Here is a 19,495-nt window from a genome sequence, read left to right as displayed (position 1 = left end):
CCATTTAACGCTAGTTCACCTTTATCCGTTGGGTAACCTATATCCGTCACTTTTTGAAACAGGGTATTTGAGGAATTTAAAACCGAAGGACGTTAGTTTCAAGTTGCAATATTTTCAGGATATTGCAGTTTAAAACTACCAACTGTGCCTAAATATCCTCCTTTTAAAAAGCAACGGATATAGGTTACCCAACGGATAAAGGTGAACTAGCGTTACGCCAAAAATGACCACAACTTCCGAAAATAATTTCATCAGGTTGGTAGATCATAGGACATGAGGATTTTCTTTTACACAGCCATTTTTTTCTCACCTGCTGACGTTTCCATGTCTGCCAGGCATCTAATCCTCAGAGCTTAGAACTAACTGGGATAGTGTTCTCGCCACGAAAGAGCGGCTACAATATAGTGGCGAGCAGCATAACTCCAGTTAAAAGCTCTGAGAAAGGTGTCTGACAGACATCGAAACGTCAGCAGGTGAGAAGAACTGGTTGTGTAAAAGAAAACTCACTTGTCCTATTATCTATCGACCTGATGAAACTATTTACGGGGGCAAAAATGACCACAACTGTTCAGATATCCATGATAAAAGTGAAGTTTAGACACCAAGTGAACTCACATGTATCCTTACACCAACGTCCAATTCACAATTTTGCCATGGAGATGATAGACTTAACCATGCTTGTGTGTATATTCATATCCATATGAGTTGTATATGGACATGTTTGGCATAGTTGCGGGAAAGAAGTTATTTCTTACTTATAAAATAAGCTGACGGGTGTCTGCCGGAGACGAACCTAGGAAGGTGGAATACTCCGGAACTCCGGAATACTGAATGTTAAATATCGTAAATGTATACAATTCAGATATTTAGGTGTTGAAGACAATCTTGAGAAGGCCTTTATAACAACGTTTTTTGAGGTGGCGGTATAATGGCTCCTGGTGGAATTATGCGAATGTATGTTACATCCTTGACGGGCACCGCGCCAATTGTGACCTAAGCCTTACTATAGTATACTGTATAGTGTAGACCGACCTTGTCCGGTTCTGGTGCGGGTATGAGTTAGTAGAGTATACTGTATAGTGTAGACCGACCTTGTCCGGTTCTGGTGCGTGTATGAGTTAGTAGAGTATACTGTATAGTGTAGACCGACCTTGTCCGGTTCTGGTGCGTGTATGAGTTAGTAGAGTATACTGTATAGTGTATAGTGTATACCGACCTTGTCCGGTTCCGGTGCGGGTATGAGTTAGTAGAGTGTACTGTATAGTGTATAGTGTATACCGACCTTGTCCGGTTCTGGTGCGTGTATGAGTTAGTAGAGTATACTGTATAGTGTAGACCGACCTTGTCCGGTTCTGGTGCGTGTATGAGTTAGTAGAGTATACTGTATAGTGTAGACCGACCTTGTCCGGTTCTGGTGCGGGTATGAGTTAGTAGAGTATACTGTATAGTGTATACCGACCTTGTCCGGTTCTGGTGCGGGTATGAGTTAGTAGAGTATACTGTTTAGTGTATAGTGTATACCGACCTTGTCCGGTTCTGGTGCGGGTATGAGTTAGTAGAGTGTACTGTATACTGTATAGTGTATACCGACCTTGCCCGGTTCTGGTGCGGGTATGAGTTAGTAGAGTATACTGTATAGTGTATACCGACCTTGTCCGGTTCTGGTGCGGGTATGAGTTAGTAGAGTATACTGTATAGTGTATAGTGTATACCGACCTTGTCCGGTTCCGGTGCGGGTATGAGTTAGTAGAGTGTACTGTATAGTGTATAGTGTATACCGACCTTGTCCGGTTCTGGTGCGGGTATGAGTTAATAGAGTATACTGTATAGTGTATACCGACCTTGTCCGGTTGTGGTGCGGGTATGAGTTAGTAGAGTATACTGTATAGTGTATATTGTATAGTGTATACCGACCTTGTCCGGTTCCGGTGCGGGTATGAGTTAGTAGAGTGTACTGTATAGTGTATAGTGTATACCGACCTTGCCCGGTTCTGGTGCGAGTATGAGTTAGTAGAGTATACTGTATAGTGTATACCGACCTTGTCCGGTTCTGGTGCGGGTATGAGTTAGTAGAGTATACTGTATAGTGTATACCGACCTTGTCCGGTTCTGGTGCGGGTATGAGTTAGTAGAGTATACATGTATAGTGTATACCGACCTTGTCCGGTTCTGGTGCGGGTATGAGTTATTAGAGTATACTGTATAGTGTATAGTGTACACCGACCTTGTCCGGTTCTGGTGCGGGTACGGGGCAGTGCGGGTGGAGCCGTCTCTCCCACTCCTTCCGTACAGACTCACGGGTCGCCGCCACTGCTGCTGACACGGGCTGGTCAGACTTGCTACCGAGGCTACAACAACAACAACAACAACAAAAACTGACACGGGCTGGTCAGACTTGCTACCGAGACTACAGCAACAACGACAACAAAAATATTATGATGATCCGTCAACCCATTCCCGAGTTATTCTCCTCTAAAGGTATGATGTAACTACGCCGGCGTGGAAAAATTCCTGACATGCCTGCGGGATTTGGGGAATTCTTGTCAAACGGTCGCACACTATACTATTAGGCTAATCCCTGAGGAATCGCCACCAACGACATTACATTGGAATCTTGTAGGTACCGTAGTAAGTAACGTCGGTTTACCTTTATCCATTGGGTACCTATATCCGTTGCTTTTAAAAACAGGGTACTCAAGCAAAGGAATCAGGTCGACGGATAGTGCTTTCAAAGTGCAACAATTTCAAAGGTTTCAAAATAAATCGACTTGATATACCTAAATACCCTGTATTTGGATATAGTTTATCCCACGGATATAGGTGAACTAGCGTTACATAGTAGTACTTCCCGTACCGGGTGGCGCATATATACATGTAGGGCGGCAACCATCACCGTTTCTGTAGCCTTGGGCCACACATCTTTGTTTAATCGCTTTAGCAGGGGGCTAGTACACTGGCAGTGGTGTTCAAATACTTTTTTCTTAAATGCGGAGTGCTAAGCAGAAAAAAAGCGGTATGTACCCTTTTATAAAGTATTCGGTATGCTTTGACCGGGAATCAAACTCACGACCAACCAAATGCAAGTCGAATACACTACCCGCTTTGTAATCGCCCAGGTATTCACTGTTCAAAATCATGAGATTATATATAGTCAACACTGCTCATCAGCTAGCTCCGTAATGGAGGGATTGTTGTCGGCATTACGTCTGCTTGTCCAAGGGTGTTTTTGTATACCCCTGTCACATTTGGTGACGACGATTCTGTGGCTTCGCTCACTCGGTGGTTTTATTCGATGGTTATAGCAAAGGACCAGGCGTTATGACACTATATACACCTCGGGGCGGGTCATTAACCCTTAATTGTTTAATGATTGGATATCATATAAGCGTACTTGTGACATAAAAACCATGCAAGTTAATAAAAAATGACCATCACAATACATACGTGATGTAGATTTTCACGTCAATTGCCAAATCCATGTGGAGTTCTTAACAAGACACTCGCCAAAAAACATGAAATCAAAGGAATCAGTTATGAGATATATCTTCAATTTCACGTTTTAAATTGAATAAAAAAAATCACAAGGAGATAGAAAAATACGTATACAGTCAAAGCGGTGTTTTTTCTACTTGACACGATCAACTGTTTTTTTTATGACGTATTAGATAAATATTGTTTTTTTCTATGACAACAAAGATAATGTTATCAAATTTTCCGAATTCCTTTTTAGAATTCTGCATGTACAGTTTCGCAGAAAAAAATATACACAACTTATAAAGTTACAGGGTGGCATACCCTTTTTTGTTTTAATCTGGAATTAGATACTTATACGTCCACCAGTTTATTAGTAATTTTGTACATCTTGCAAAGTCTGGACCTTTTCCTACTGTCATCAAGTGACATCCAATGTAGGTCTTCTTATATTTTGGTAACACTAGCATCCCTGTTGTAGTATTTTGTGCAGAATCTAGCAGCTTGGTTCTGCACCCTTTCCAGTGTATTTTTGTTTATCATAGTATGCGGATCCCATACTGCTGCGGCGTATCAAAAGTTGTATATGTAACAACATTGCCTACCAGCAAAAGCATAAAGGATCCAGTTGTAATAACATGTCCTTTGTTTATTCGTCAACTTCTACATGTTATCCTTCCAGTCCTATATCGTTACCTTACTAGAGGTACAATGTTGTGAAATGCAATTAAAACGAATATAACACCTAATCACAATTTCTCAATTTCGTTCTACAGTTCCTAGATATCATGGCGATAGAACATTCTCCTGTGATGACGTTTTTTTCAAACTTAGATCCTCCTAGTACATGGGAAAGTCTTAAGTTTAAGTTAAACTGGGAAATGCAAAGTCTTCTTTAAAATCAAAACTGAATTATCTAAAAATAACATGGACAAATCTGCATGTTGCTTTTTAGTGTCACTCGTCAAAAATCAATAGATATTGATATAAAAAAGATAAAATGAAAATTGGTGGCAAGTCGATATTCTCCAAGCAGAGGTTTCAGTAGTGGCTAAGACCTCTGATTAGATAATACCAAGTGTATCTGTAGTAGTGTCCCTGGGGCCGTCCTTCGGATAGAACGTTAAATAGATGTCCCGTGTTTGGGAGAGCCACACCTCACGTACGTAAAAAAAAAACACCACACTTATCGAACTTCTCGGTGTGAGTGGTTCAAACCATACAGTCCCTTGGCCACACCTGGGGTAATTACTGTGGTGTTGAGGTCACCTGTGTGGCGCCGAATGGCAGCTCGCTCCAGACACACTTGCAATTTAACCGCGCCTATTGTAAGCTCCTCGCAATTCAGCCCCTGGCTGCCAAGAGAGAGTAGTCGGCCCACTCAATAACAATGATAACATGATAACAACAGTACTCACCTTGCCTCGCTGCCCAGGCTGGACATAGACTCGGACCTCTCGGTGAGCCGGAAGCTCACGGACCGCTTAAAGGACGTCTTCTCCTTAGTCGGCAGTCTGTGGAAGAGAAACGGACGTGATTTCTCAACAATATTTAAATTTATGGACGCAACAAAAGCAGAGTCTGCTGCCACTATACATATATACAGTGGATAAAATATATTAACATAGGTACAAGCAGTTTAGTGCACGAAATCAACATATGTTAAATTCAACGTTGATCATTGACACTACTTGTTCCAAAATTTTTTGTGTGCATTCACCTATTTGTAAGAGTTATTTTCATCTCGAATGTAGTTCTACCTATACGATGGAATGTATCAAAATTTTAAGTAGGAGGAAAGAAAGTAATTTGCTTTAAGCGTTAAACTTTACTACAATATCGTGAACAATCCATAATAAAGTTACGTTCATCTTCAATCTCATTATAATATTCTGAGAATAAATTCCACCAGTCATTTAAACGCGTAGCAGACTGAACAGTTTCAACCATGAAGGCATTCTCTACAATCCGTTGATAATCGGATAGCTGCTTCCGGAGGTTTAAACTTAGAGTAACATCCATCACTCTTCTTCAGCGTGACTGTTTAAACAAACTCGATACAGAAGGCATATAATAGATTAAGTCTGAGGATATTATCTTACCTAAGAGAAGACGTCCTCCTGAAGTTGTTTAGTTCTTCCTTCTTGTCCTCCTTGGTCGTCTTTTTCTGTTTCGGCCAGGTCATGTTCTTTTCTGCGCTGTCTGCTAGCCTGGCCGCCTCCTCCACTGACGGGAGCTGTGCGCCTCTCTGCCCGGGAGAGTTGCTCTGCTGCCCGTCAGGCAGAGACGTGGTGCTGCGGGAAATACGTTTTCCCGACATCATTCCAGCTTTGGAGCCACCTGAAGGAGTCATACTCAGTGTTTTTGACGACATTTTTGACTTCGCCGTTTTAGAGTTGGCTTTCCTCCCTCCGTTGCCATTTAGAGGAGGCCTGTCTCTCCTGGTGTTCCCAGTCTCTTCCTTCTCGCTATCCGTACTCTCTCTACGGGGGATGGAGGATTTCTTGCCTCGAGCGGGATGCTTTACAGGACCTCCATTGTCTGGGTTTCCTAACTGGCTGTGATCGAGGCTTGACGTGGTATTCCGAGTGGACAGATAGTTTTCTGTTTGCTCGTCTGTTTGGGAAAATGTCTCCGATTCTGTTGGTGATTTTGGGCCTACATCGTCTGCCCCTGCCAGCCTGATTTCCTCCGCAAGGCTGTTGGTTGGATTCTCGTGATAGCCAGCCACGGCGGCAGTGGAGACAACCTGTGCAGATTCACCACCCTCATCAACGACAGTTGGACTTTCTGTACTGTAGACATCGCTGTTTGGAACCTCTTGGGTTCCCAACGTCGCCGCATGATCACTTTCCTGTCTACTTTTCCAGTGTGCGCCATTGTTTTTGTCATGTAGTGTGGCGCTACCGTCCATGGTTTTGTTGTGATGAATGCCTTTTATTTGTTGCTGTGCGGCAGCTGGCGTGTTGTCATGTCCGGGTCCGTCGCACGAATAACTGCTCTCAGACAATTCCCCGGTACTCTGTATTTCTCCAACATTAATCACGCTACGACTTAGTTCGTTTCTGTCAGAAACTCCAGTAGCGCTCGCTGTTAATGCTTCACTACCAGAAGAAACAGTATCCCTACTACAGGTACTCTCACCAGTTGGATCGTCCATGATCCCCCTACGTTGTTGTAGCTGAACCCCCACCTGTTGCCTTTCCCCCTCGGCAGGGTTTTCCGGGCGCGTGTCCCTTAGTGCTTCACCCTGCTGGGTCGCCGATATGCCCACAGTTATAGGTGTTGTCCCAATGCGTTTAGCTGATGCCAGACCTTCAGTGTGCTGATGATTCACCGACGTGTGAAGATCAGCTGGTTGATGTTCGTCTTGTTTTTTTAGGAACTCTTTCCGGTCCTGGAAGCCCCGCACACCGGCTGTGCAGGCTGCCTCCACGTTGCCACTCCCGGCATGCCCTGGGCTGTTATCCGTTACAGCTGTTGCCGCGTGGCCAGGGGTACATCCGGGATCCTGCGGCTCCGTCACGTGATCAGGACGGTGTCTGGGTTTAGTGCTTTCTTGTAGAGTAGGAGTAGAAAATGTATCCTTTTTATTGCCCGTGCTGTTTTTCTCTCCATTTTGTATTAAGACTTTTTTCTCTGTTTTCCTACTGACTGTTGCGTCGTCTGTCTTTTCAGTGTTACTAATTTTCAAATGTTCTCTGTTGTCTCTTTTGGAAGATTTCAATATCTCAGCACTACATGGCTGTCGGGAATCACTTGATCCAGAAGCCGTGGTTTCTTCAATTGACAAGGAGGATTTCCTTCCGTCTTTGAGCGGCGAGACATTCTCAGCAGAGTCGATTGTTACATAGGAACTATTTTCCAGGGATTTGGAACCAGCTACAAGTACTTGTTCTGCGTTACTTCTTTTGTGATTGTCTAATACCGTCTGTAGGTGGGGCCGTTGATCATTGATAGTTGTCACTGTTGTTGTCAGATCTTGGCATGCTTCCTCTAGTTCCATTTCCGGCTGCTCGAGAACAACATCTAGACTAGAACCCTGCTCAGCAGAAAAGCACGATATCATCAACTGTTTATTGCTTTCCATAAGGGTTGGGACGTCAGGAATTTTCACCTCTTTGTTTCTAAAGTTTGCGGTTACTTCTGAGGTGTCAGTGTTATTCATAGGAGCAGATCCACTGCTTGGAGACTTTGAATTTACTAGAAATGGCCCTCTCTCAGGGGTTTGATCCCTTGTTGGGGTTTTTCGCCCATCTGGCGATTGGCTGCGCTTAGGGGATGGGCTACGTTTGGGGGACTGAGTCCTGTTAGAGGCCGGGCCTCTGCTCGGAGACTGGCCCCTCTTTGGAGATTGCCTCCGGTTGGGAGACTGACACCGCTTGGGGGATCGGGATGGACTACTGTCTGGGGACTGGCCCCTTTTGGGGGATGGTTGGTTGTCTTGGGAGTGACTTCTCTTAGGGGACGGACCTCTGCGCGGGGAATGGACCCTTTTGGGAGATTGTCCTCTGTTTGGGGACTGGCCCCGGTTAAGGGATGGTCCTCTGTTTGGAGACTGGTTCCTTTTGGGAGATGGCACTCTGTTGCTTGGGGACTGGCCCCTCTTTGGAGATTGTCCACTATGAGGGGACTGGCCCCTTTTCGTCGATGGTCCTTTGTTTGGAGACTGGCCCCTCCGGGGGGAAGACCCTCTGGTTGGAGACTGGCCCCTGCTTTCAGACGGTTTTCTGCTTGGAGACTGGGCTCTATTTGGAGATGACAGTCTGGTTGGAGATTGGCTACTTTTTGGAGATGGTCCTTTGTTTGGGCACTGGCCCGGTTTTGCAGATGACCCTCTGTCCGGAGACTGACCCCTCCCGGGGGTCATCTCTCTGCTGGAAGATCTGCCCTTGCTGGTGCATGGTTCCCCACGGGAGGGGGGACCCACAGCAGAGTCTGTCCCTGAGGTTACAGTTGTCGGTTTTTCCTGAGTTTCTGTAGTCACTGTAGGCCCGCCCGCGGGGTCCTCTACCTGGAAGGGTTATAGGAATGCAACAGTTTCTACGCAGATTCAACTAGACATACATTATTTACATATTACAGTATTTATCCGAAAATAGTTTCAACAGGTTTGTAGAATATAGGAGAATTCTTTTACACAACCAGCAGGTACTTCTATTGCTTACATTTCGATGTCTCTCAGACACCTTTGTCAGAACTTCTAACTGGAGTTCTGTTTTTCATAAGAACGTCAATGACCGTGATTGACCGGGACGAGGGGAGGTTAGAAGCTAAGCCACGTTTGGGGTTGTTTTCTCACCGCAAAAGCGCCACCTACATCGGCTAGTATAGCGGTGAGAATTCTTGCTGGTTGTGTAAAAAGAATTCCCCTATATCCTACAGTATTCATGCATGTGACAGATATTAACGTTTGGAAACGCATTATCTCATTGTCGTTAACCAATATCAATGTAAGCGACAATACGGCTTGGTCCGCATAGTTAGCAGTGATACGTAGCTGCCGTGCACAGTAAAGCAATCAGTCAAAAAGATGACAGACGGCCACCGAGACGTCGACTGTTGAAAACATTAGGTTGTCAATAAATCAAAGACTTGTTACACATTTATTCACTGACCCGATGACACAACTATTCGCAGAGAGAACATTTTAGTATCAAATCTCGTCAGGTGTGAGACCTTGAAGTTTCAGAGGACAGACTGACCTGTGTCGTCACGGCGCATATCTGCAGCTCAGTGCCGCTACAGCTGTTCCCTGCAGCCCGGCAGCTGTTCCCTGCAGCGCGGCAGCTGTTCCCTGCAGCCCGGCAGCTGTTCCCTGCAGCCCGGCCAGCGTCCTTGTTTTCAGGCTGCAGCTTCTTCTCCTCCGAACTGAATTTCGGGAAGGAAGAGCTTTTGACGAATATATTTCCCTCGCTCAGTCGGCGTCGTAGGAATGGCAGGAGTTTCTTCTTAGATTTCTTGCTCTTTGTCTTATCGTCTTTCGTCCCTTCAGAAGACGTCTTCTTCCCCGTTGTAGACATCTCAAAGCAACGGAGGGAATTGGAGTCCTAGATATGACAAAGGCAAATATTTGAATAAATAGATGGCAATTACCTTGCGTTTTGTTTTGGTGTGTATGGATGTTTTTGTTCTTGCGTGTTCGTGCCTACTTGCGTACACTTCAGGAGTGGCAGGAAGAGAATGGAAATATGTTATGTCCGCAAGGTTCAGACTTGCGTAAGAAGAGGTCAGACTTAGAGCTCAGAGGTGGTAGAACTAGTGGTTTATCAGACATGATCGACATTTCAGGTCAGGGGTTCAATGGTAGAGACCACTTGTTGATGGGAGGTATTGTTTTTGTTTTGTGTATTTTAAAACTCTTGTCAGGCGACTAACGAAAATCTAAAGATTTCGAGAAAATTAAGCTCGTTCATTTTACTTTAAAATAGTCCTAAGTAGTAAGAGTGTCAAAATAAAGCCGTGAAATCATTCGAAAGATATTGATTGTAAGTCACTATTGCAGTTTGATCAAGATTTCTTGATGTCGCCAGAAAATGGAGGAAGAGAAGGATATTAGGAGGTCTTAACACATTGGCTAAACTTCTATATTTACCAAAAGATGGAGAGAGAAGTCTAATAAAGCCCGCACACCACCGATAAATGATGTTTACATCTGCCATCACCTGGTCCCCATTTCCCACTTGTGCGTGCATGCCCAGTTCGTGTTCGGCTCCAGTCACTGCCAGCGGCAGGACAGTGTACTGCAGGGGGATGTTTCCTTCAGACCTGCGCCGCTCCTTCTGCCGTTTAGCTAGAAAACTGCCCAGACCTGGCTCCATGCCTTTCCTTATCTTTCTTGTCTCTTCTTATGCACAGAAAAATTCTTAAACTAAGAAATCTTATTTCTGTTAGAAAAACAACAACATTTGAACCATGGTTTGAAATATTTTTCTTGAATGTGTAGACCATTACAGTTGGGATGATGGTAAGACCATGTACGGTTGGGATAATGGTAAGACCATGTACGGTTGGGATAATGGTAAGACCATGTACGGTTGGGATGATGGTAAGACCATGTACGGTTGGGATGATGGTACGACTGTGTACGGTTGGGATAATGGTAAGACCGTGTACGGTTGGGATTATGGTAAGACCATGTAGGGTCCGGTTGGGATGATGGTAAGACTATGTACGGTTGGGATGATGGTAATACTATGTACGGTTGGGATGATGGTAAGACCGTGTACGCTTGGGATGATGGTAAGACCATGTACGGTTGGGATGATGATAAGACTATGTACGGTTGGGATGATGGTAAGACCGTGTACGGTTGGGATGATGGTAAGACCATGTACGGGTGGGATGATGGTAAGACTATGTACGGTTGGGATGATGGTAAGACCGTGTACGGTTGGGATGATGGTAAGACCATGTACGGTTGGGATGATGGTAAGACTATGTACGGTTGGGATGATGGTAAGACCGTGTACGGTTGGGATGATGGTAAGACCATGTACGGCTTGGTGATGGTAAGACTATGTACAGTTGGGATGATGGTAAGACCATGTACGGTCGGGATGATGGTAAGACCATGTTCGGTAAGGATGATGGTAAGACCATGTAAGGTTGGGATGATGATAAGATATTATGTTTAGTTGAGACGATGGTAAGACAATTTGCGGTTGGGATGGTGGTAAGATCATGTCGACGACGGAAAGACAGTGTACGGTGGTACAGTTCCATTTGTCCCTGACAGCTTGTTTTGTTGCCGTCCTGTGCAGCTCACAGTGGGCATATATCTGGTGACAGATGTTCTGCCAGCCGGCCCGGCGCGCACATTGCCGCCATGCCGCACGCGTGAGTTTACGATGCCGAGCATACTCCCGCCCGGCTCACGCTACAGCTCTGGGGATGACTGCGGCTTTTATGCCTGTGACTGTATCCTACCCGGGTCAACCTAAACTAGACCATGAGGGTGACTGTTGTTGTGTTATATATGGAACTTCATAACGTTAAATCTAGCCCCGGGGTATTGGAGCAGGACTGGGAATCCTGTGATATTAAAAGAACAAGAGTCCATTGTGTTCCGTTGAGAGGAATTTTGGTATGGAAATGATATATGTATGATATTCATAAATAAAACCAGCTTGGACAGACTAGCGTTAAATGACGACAATACGTTCCCTTTAGCCCCCCTCCCATCCTAAACACTATGCCGCATTTGTCAGAAATATTAAGAAATGTGTTTCAGTTTTCTCTAGTTATCGTCGCCTTTTTGTTTAAATCGCTAATTATAAATCACTTATATCAATTGGCATATTTTGATGATATTAGCTTTGGCAACGAACACATCATATCTAAGCCGAAATGAAATTAAGGCACACATGTTATAATATAACCAAACGACGATGTTTCGCTCTGATTACCAGTAGTTGCTAATTGCACCCCTGACAACTCATTAACGCTCGGACCAGTTTAGGACATTTGTTCCGCTACACGCCTGACACGCTGTAAGTGAGACATACAACACCTCAACATACGACACACATGTGAAAGATGGACCATTAGAATTCTACAATAAGAAAGATGCAGCAAACCTGTGAGTGAGGAAAGATGAGCGGTTGTTTCAGTGTTGGTAACGGGATCTGACGTCTTCACAGATGCGCGGACCCAGAAGCCTGGACAAATGCAACTCGTAACTTGAATAATATCCGGCTGTGCACGTAGTACTGCGGAGCTCTATTTAACACTCCATCGCGGGTATGACTGTACCAGTGATTCTCCGTCGCACGATGACAATGTGCTAAGCAGTCCGGTTGCCTGACAGTCCGCCTCGTGTGTGAAGCACGGAGGGTCGCCGCCGTGGACCATAAAAATCACTGCTGTTGTCCAAAACTACGCTAGAAGACACCTTCAGGGTCACGTCAACGTCGTCGTACACAAGGATCCCTCCTTAGCTAATTTACTAAAGTGAAAATATAAGTTCACATGGCAAAAGCCCCTTGTACGGTAAGCCTCGAGCTCGCGAGGGAAAGTGAGATTCTACGTCAGGCCGGGGACCAACCACTACACATCCCTAAATGGGTGGCCAAGGATAGGGACCGTCCAACCACACAGTGGCACAACAGAACAGTTTCACACATAATTCATAAATAATCATCTACACAAATGCGTGTAGGAGTCGGCCTTTGAGTGACCCAGGGACCTCGGCCGTGCGTGATCCAGGGACCTCGGCCGTGCGTGAGTAGCGTGAGCTAGGGACCTCGGCCGTGCGTGAGCTAGGGACCTCGACCGTGCATGACCCAGGGACCGTCGGCCGTGCGTGAGCCAGGGACCTCGGCCGTGCATGACCCAGGGACCGTCGGCCGTGCGTGAGCCAGGGACCTCGACCGTGCATGACCCAGGGACCGTCGGCCGTGCGTGAGCCAGGGACCTCGGCCGTGCGTGAGCCAGGGACCTCGGCCGTGCGTGAGCCAGGGACCTCGGCCGTGCGTGAGCCAGGGACCTCGGCCGTGCGTGACCTAGGGACCTCGGCCGTGCCTGACCTAGGGACCTCGGCCGTGCGTTAACAGGAGACCAACGATATGGTGACAAACGCATTCAGCAGAAAATATGATACATCTCAGATGTTGCCTGGTTGGCTGGATGCCAAAACTGTGGACTAATAACGACCTCTTCTATCCAAGTTAGCCTCGCTCCTTGGTTTGAACTGCTGAGGCTGCTAGGATTGTATCTTTTTCCTCACGCGCCGATTTAGTGCCCACTCTTGTAACTTGTTTCCGATGCACCTTTCTCACACGGCGGACATACTAGTAGTACATGACCGAATGACTGAATGAAAACGAGGACAATGAGGCAAGCAAACAAAAGCTATAAAAAATCTATAGAATCAGCTCCCATTTACTTTTACTCCAAAATCATACTAATGTTCAAATGCAAAATCAAATAACCAATATCATAACTAGCGTTATAAAACGAAAAATTGTAGCAATTTAGAGTAGCCTGGACCGATGACATAGTTATAGTCTCGCGCATCTCCATCGAAATAAAAGAGATAAAAAACGAACAAAAACATATATTTGACAGACTCGCATCATTATCTAATTGGTTGATTTCCTATTTGCCAAAGCTATTCAAACTGCTACTTATGATGGACAGTGTGGAACGGTCGTTTGCCTTATTGGCCTCGTTTCTGATCAATCATGCGGTAAAACACTGATGTTGTCGGGACGGTAATTTTCCGCCGATAGAATAACTTGCCTGGCTGTCGAACGCGAAAAATTTTTTACTCCGTAAACTTGACTTTAGCCCAATCACGTCCGCCTATGGTAAAAATAAAGCCTATGGTAGATTTATAAGCATATCCGAACCAACAATGGACGGTCCCCCGTATAGCCGCTGTGGTGTCGGATGGATACGGTTTGGCGGGATGCGCGCAGCTGTCACAACATCGGGCTGATGACCGCATAATGGCGCCTTTTGTCTAAACTAACACACACAAACACCAACTGACGACAGATCGAACGGAAAATATCAGACGAACGGGCTACCGCTCAATTTTTTTTTTAATACCTCCCTCTTAGCGACTCAATCGACCTGATACCACTGTCAGGAAGAAGAACTTTTTTTTGCGCAAATGTATGGCAAAAAGAAGAAGAAACAAACTTATCATCCTAATTACTAAAACAAGTATGAAACATAGTACGTATGTATGATGATAAAGTGCGTAAACGTTGTAAGGCCACAGCAAGTAAATTTTATAGATGAAATCCACGCGCGCATGAATTTTCGCCTGATTTCAGAAAAAAAAATTCTTCTTCGGAGATGGTCAATATGATGAAAAAGTACCAAAACAGGAAATAATCTGTGTTGCATTCTAGTGATTGTACTTGTAGAAGTGACACTAGTGGGGTAGCTAAGACTGTAGTTATAGAAGTGAAACTGGTTGGATTGTTGCAAAAGTGGCACCACTTTGGAAGTCACGAGCGTACTTGCCAACTTAGTGATACCAGTCTACCACAGATAAGTGTCACTTTAACTACACTAGTCAACTAATACAGGAATGGATGTCTTTTTGTCTGTGCTAGCATGCTTGTCACTTGACTTCTTGTTATGCACGACGTTTATGGTGTCTATCTTGTTTTTTTACCCATTGTTTTCGCCCTATCTCATTATTTTTGCATAGGATGTCATCCATCAAATTGATTTGCTGTGGCCTAAAGTCAGAATGTGGACAAACAGCTGTCCTATACAAACAGCAATGTTACACCACTAAGTAATGATATCCGATACATGTCAGTTGTCGCGATTGGTCATGATATAGATACCGATATATAACAACATGATTAACATACTCAAATTGAAAGTTGGATTTTGAACAGTACAGGAACGAAGGTCCGAAAGAATGAATTCGCTCAACACAAGGCTTGACACAACACAGGTAGATGGAGTCTTCTTTATTACAAAACGCTTTTTTATTGCACTTATTCGTGATTTTACAGTACGTACCATATACTGTAAATGCAGAAATGTTCGCGGTGGATTAATGTTCGCGTTTTTCGCGGTGGCAACTTTACCGCGAATTTAAAACCACCGCGAACATTTTTTCATGGTAGTAAGAGACTACAGTGCATGGTGCTACCGCGAAATTAAAACCACCGCGAAAAGTCCCTTTTCCTGCTACCGCGAAGTTAAATCCCCGCGAACTTAAGTGCATTTACAGTATCTTAGTCATGATTGTTGACCAGCGTTAGCTTTTTTACTGTATATCGACGTGCAATATTCTTCAAGTGCAATACTGTAAATGCAGAAATGTTCGCGGTGGATTAATGTTCGCGGTTTTCGCGGTGACCACTTCACCGCGAATTTAAAACCACCGCCAACATTTTTCTACTATGATATTAGATTGCAGTCTATGGTGTTACCGCGAACTTAAATCCACCGCGAAAAGTCCTTTTTACCGCTACCGCGAAATTAAATCCCCGCGAACTTAAAAACATTTACAGTATTGGTAATCATCATTTACTATATTAGGTTTTACATGGATTGTAAATGATAGAATGCAAGAATTTCTTACCTTTCAACCCTTTATACTGCGAATGATAATTAATTGTTTCCATTCAAATGTTCACCACAATTCAGTCGCAAGACTGCAAGAGTGAAGTGTTGTTTGTGATATCAATAAACCATTACAAAAATACTTTTTGCTCCAGTCGTGGTATCACGCTAGCGCCAATTGAAGATTCATTGTTCATGGGGCACAGGCGTAAATATGTAACGTTACATTTTCAGAAGGGGGGCCTTGATCTTAACATCAATGTTTTTTTTTTTCAAACTGGCACACATTTTTTTTTTCATATCTTACACCGGTCAGGCGTTAGGGGTCATTAAATAGCGTATATGATGTATAATTAACTTTCTGTTGAAATATCCCGAATAGGCTTTATCTTATACATTATACATCAATGGTTGCATTGTACCATTCCCGGTATTATGGTCGTTACATTATAAATATCTGTCATGATAACCGTTGCCATGGCCGTTGCTAAGGACGCTTTTCAGAGTAATTGCAAGAGATGGTAAAAACTACAAGCCGAGCAAACAATATGTGCCTTGTTAAACAAGACTCATTCTTCAACATTGAAAGTGGTTTCTAGTTTGCCATACATGACCTTCTTTTGTTACTCATATTTGACATGGCAAGTTTTGATAGTACTAGACAAGAGAATCGGTGTTCACAATGGACATATTACATTTTGTCAGACACTGAAATAGACATTTACACACTACTTTCATGGATGATGAAATGCTCGCTAGAGTCAGTCCATTCCGTATCTTTCTCTTTGTCAAAACTTTCCATATCTTCAGTAGATATAAGAGATCCGTTGGTTCTAGAGGTCTGTGGTAAGACTTGTGAAGTCCACGTGCGATGTACTTCTAGTGACGTCACCATCAGAACGCTGATCATGACGACACTTCCGGCAACATAGAAGGAGACCGTGTAATTTCCGGTGACGTCATATAAACGACCTACAGAAGACCAAAAATAAAGTCTAAGTACTAAAGTGTGGGAAACATGGTGACAGCAAATTATATGGTATTTGTACATACGAATATTCATATATATCGTACATATCACTGTCAATTCAGAATAGCAAATCCATGTAATACTGCATTTATCAATATTCTACTAATAGTATTGGTATATCTTAGTATTTCTATGATTTGTAGTGTAGTATATACATGTCATTAGAATCGATCACTTTATCTTTTTGATTTCTTATTTCAAAATTTCGTTGCCCGAACAAATGCTTAATAGTACTTAAAAGTTACATTGCTATGACCTAAGAAAAAAAGTACTGTAAATGCATTTAAGTTCGCGGGGATTTAAATTCACGGTAGAAGGAAAGACTTTGTGTTCGCGGTGGTTTTGAGTTCGCGATAGCGCCATCTTCAGTAGTCACATACCGTCATAGAAAAATACTCGCGGTGGCTTTGAGTTCGCGGTGAGTTGGCAACGCAAAAACCGGGAACATAGAACCACCGAGAACATTTCTGCATTTACAGTATTTTCTATACGACCCTAAAACAAATTAGGGTTGAAAAGGTAGGCATTCTTATCTTTTTCCTTTCTAGATTTCCGTCGGAGGAATTCAACTAATACTGATTACCAATGTACAACTGAACTGCATTGGGGTACGAAGACAAAGATTGAGGTCAATTTTTGACCTCCTAGCTATAGTGGCTTTTCTTGGTACTGTAGATTGATGTTTTATTTACCACTTTTATCCTGTATATACTATCATCTTGATTTTTTTCAGCAGGTAGCTTATGACGTTGTGAAAAAGTGGTACAAGTTTCGGCTCCCTGGTAATTTCATTATGAACTGTAGAGGTTGGGTATCCTTTAGGAAAAAATTGGGAGATTATTTTAATGACATGTAGTTTCGTCTTACCTGCAATAGGCGGGCCGAACAAGATGGCGAACCCCTGTATCCCGTAGGCTATCCCCACAGCACTGGCCAGTCTGGTAACTCCGCAGAACTCTGCCAGAAATACCGCTGTTTGGCTGGCACAGGAGCCACCAAACAGGCCTATAGCGAGGCTACATACCACCATGGAAGGGTACGTCTGTGCAAATGGTAAGAAGAACAGACACAGGCCGAGGCCGAGGTCGCAGACTATGTACCCACGGAGCCGAGGGAACAGACCCGTGTCCGAGAGCCAGCCGTACGCTATCCTGGACACCATCTCACCGATACCCACAACTGAGACAAGAAAAGCGGCTTCCTGCGCTGCAGTTCCAACATTTCTCGCATGGGCAACGAGGTGAACAAAGAGGATGAAATTACCAAAAATCACGAGCATGCTTGAAACAATAATAACAACAAAGTTCGGGTTCTTGAAAAGCGAGAGGTCCAGGAGTCTACATAGAGACAGGCACGGCCGATGACATCTTGACGGAATCTGTCTGCCATTTGAAATAACAATTTTCCTTTTTTCAACGTCATCCTTTAGATATATCGGTCTTAGCAGGGCACCAAAGATGCAGCCTTGTAAGGTGACCCCTGCTACGATAAAAAGGGAACCCCGCCAGCCGAATGAGTCTATAAGTAACTGAAACACTGGTGGGAAGGCGAAAGTTCCGACCCCGGAGCCTGATAGGCCTAGTCCGTTCGCAAGTGCTCTTCTTCTCTTGAAGTATCTGCCCACCATGATAATACATGGCGTATACATGAAGGAGAACCCAACACCTGCAAGACAAAAGCAGAAAGCTGTTTTTCGACAACACAAAATCTACTGGACCCACATTTACATTTCCTACTGTAACAAATAATCGCTTGTTTGAAATAACGTAATAGATATGTTTCTGCATCCATACAAAGAAAAAGATTTTTAAAAAAATTGTCTAAATGTACAGGTACTAACACGTACGTCGTTCGATCAATTTTCATGGAAGCTTTGATAGAGCGACAAGTTTTGTAACATAATGTGTGGGCTTTATACGACACACCCTAGACTTCCCCACTCCTAGTTTAATCTACGCAAGCCTGACCTAGTCTCGTGCTCTCACGCGAGATCGAGACTAGGTCACTCTCCGTGATCAAGACGGACTGTCAGTCCTCGAAAATTTGGAGGTATGTACCTTACCTTAAGTCATTGCTTGAAGAAAATTTGGATTTAAATGTGTTTATACGTGACTGGTGAACTTCTTCAAGACTTCCCCAGTCCTCATTTTGTTATCGTTATCTTTCGTACGACCTTTCGTACGTGTCAGAGGTCTTACCTGTGATGACGCCAGCCGTCAGGTACATGACAGGTAGAGTGGTGACGAACATGCTGGACAGGAGACCAGCCGCCGCCATCACACTACCCGCCATTACTACAGCTCTGCAACCGAACACGTTACACATGGCTCCGGTAAGGAACGCTGCAAAATAGGGCACAGACGAGCTATGAACTAGAGAAAGTCACGACTATAGCACTTCCAACCGAACACGTTACACATGGCTCCGGTAAGGAAGGCTGCAAAATAAGGCACAGACGAGCTATGAACTAGAGAAAGTCACGACTAGCTATAGCACTTCAAACCGAACACGTTACACATGGCTCCGGTAAGGAACGCTGCAAAATAAGGCACAGACGAGCTATGAACTAGAGAAAGTCACGACTAGCTATAGCACTTCAAACCGAACACGTTACACATGGCTCCGGTAAGGAACGCTGCAAAATAAGGCACAGACGAGCTATGAACTAGAGAAAGTCACGAATATGGCACTTCCAACCGAACACGTTACACATGGCTCCGGTAAGGAACGCTGGAAAATAAGGCACAGACGAGCTATGAACTAGAGAAAGTCACGACTATAGCATTTATAACCGAACACGTTACACATGGCTCTGGTAAGGAACGTTGCAAAATAAGGCACAGAAGAGTATTCCACTAGAGAAAATCAAGAATATAGCACTTCCAACCCAACACGTTACACGGGGCTCCGGTAAGGAACGCTGTAAAATAGGGCACAGAGGAGAACTTAATAGAG

General features: G+C 44.2%; 2 protein-coding genes across 2 annotated transcripts in view; both read right to left on the bottom strand.

The window, feature by feature from the left end:
* Nucleotides 1-12,523, bottom strand: part of LOC118404872 (serine/arginine repetitive matrix protein 2-like) — a 21,764-nt gene extending 9,241 nt beyond the window's left edge. The window contains exons 1-6 of the mRNA XM_035804251.1: nucleotides 12,051-12,523; nucleotides 9,177-9,521; nucleotides 5,574-8,485; nucleotides 4,890-4,985; nucleotides 2,225-2,348; nucleotides 1,783-1,793 (exon numbers count right to left, since the gene is read on the bottom strand). Coding sequence (XP_035660144.1) covers nucleotides 1,783-1,793; nucleotides 2,225-2,348; nucleotides 4,890-4,985; nucleotides 5,574-8,485; nucleotides 9,177-9,494 — 3,461 coding nt within the window. The 5' untranslated portion in view covers nucleotides 9,495-9,521; nucleotides 12,051-12,523. The remainder of the gene's footprint in view (nucleotides 1-1,782; nucleotides 1,794-2,224; nucleotides 2,349-4,889; nucleotides 4,986-5,573; nucleotides 8,486-9,176; nucleotides 9,522-12,050) is intronic.
* Nucleotides 12,524-15,793: 3,270 nt separating this feature from the next.
* LOC118404947 (monocarboxylate transporter 12-like) lies at nucleotides 15,794-18,899 on the bottom strand. Its single transcript, XM_035804352.1, has 3 exons — nucleotides 18,739-18,899; nucleotides 17,408-18,205; nucleotides 15,794-16,482 (listed from the first exon to the last, which is right to left on the bottom strand). The coding sequence occupies exons 1-3, from the start codon at nucleotides 18,863-18,865 to the stop codon at nucleotides 16,232-16,234; spliced, it is 1,176 nt and encodes a 391-aa protein (XP_035660245.1). The 5' UTR covers nucleotides 18,866-18,899; the 3' UTR covers nucleotides 15,794-16,231.
* Between the last annotated feature and the right edge of the window lie 596 nt (nucleotides 18,900-19,495).

Source organism: Branchiostoma floridae, chromosome 17, assembly GCF_000003815.2.
Source record: "Branchiostoma floridae strain S238N-H82 chromosome 17, Bfl_VNyyK, whole genome shotgun sequence".
In the NCBI taxonomy this organism is placed as follows: Eukaryota; Metazoa; Chordata; class Leptocardii; order Amphioxiformes; family Branchiostomatidae; genus Branchiostoma; species Branchiostoma floridae.
The sequence above is the reverse complement of the archived record's forward strand: the minus strand, read 5'-3'. Positions and strand labels throughout refer to the sequence as shown.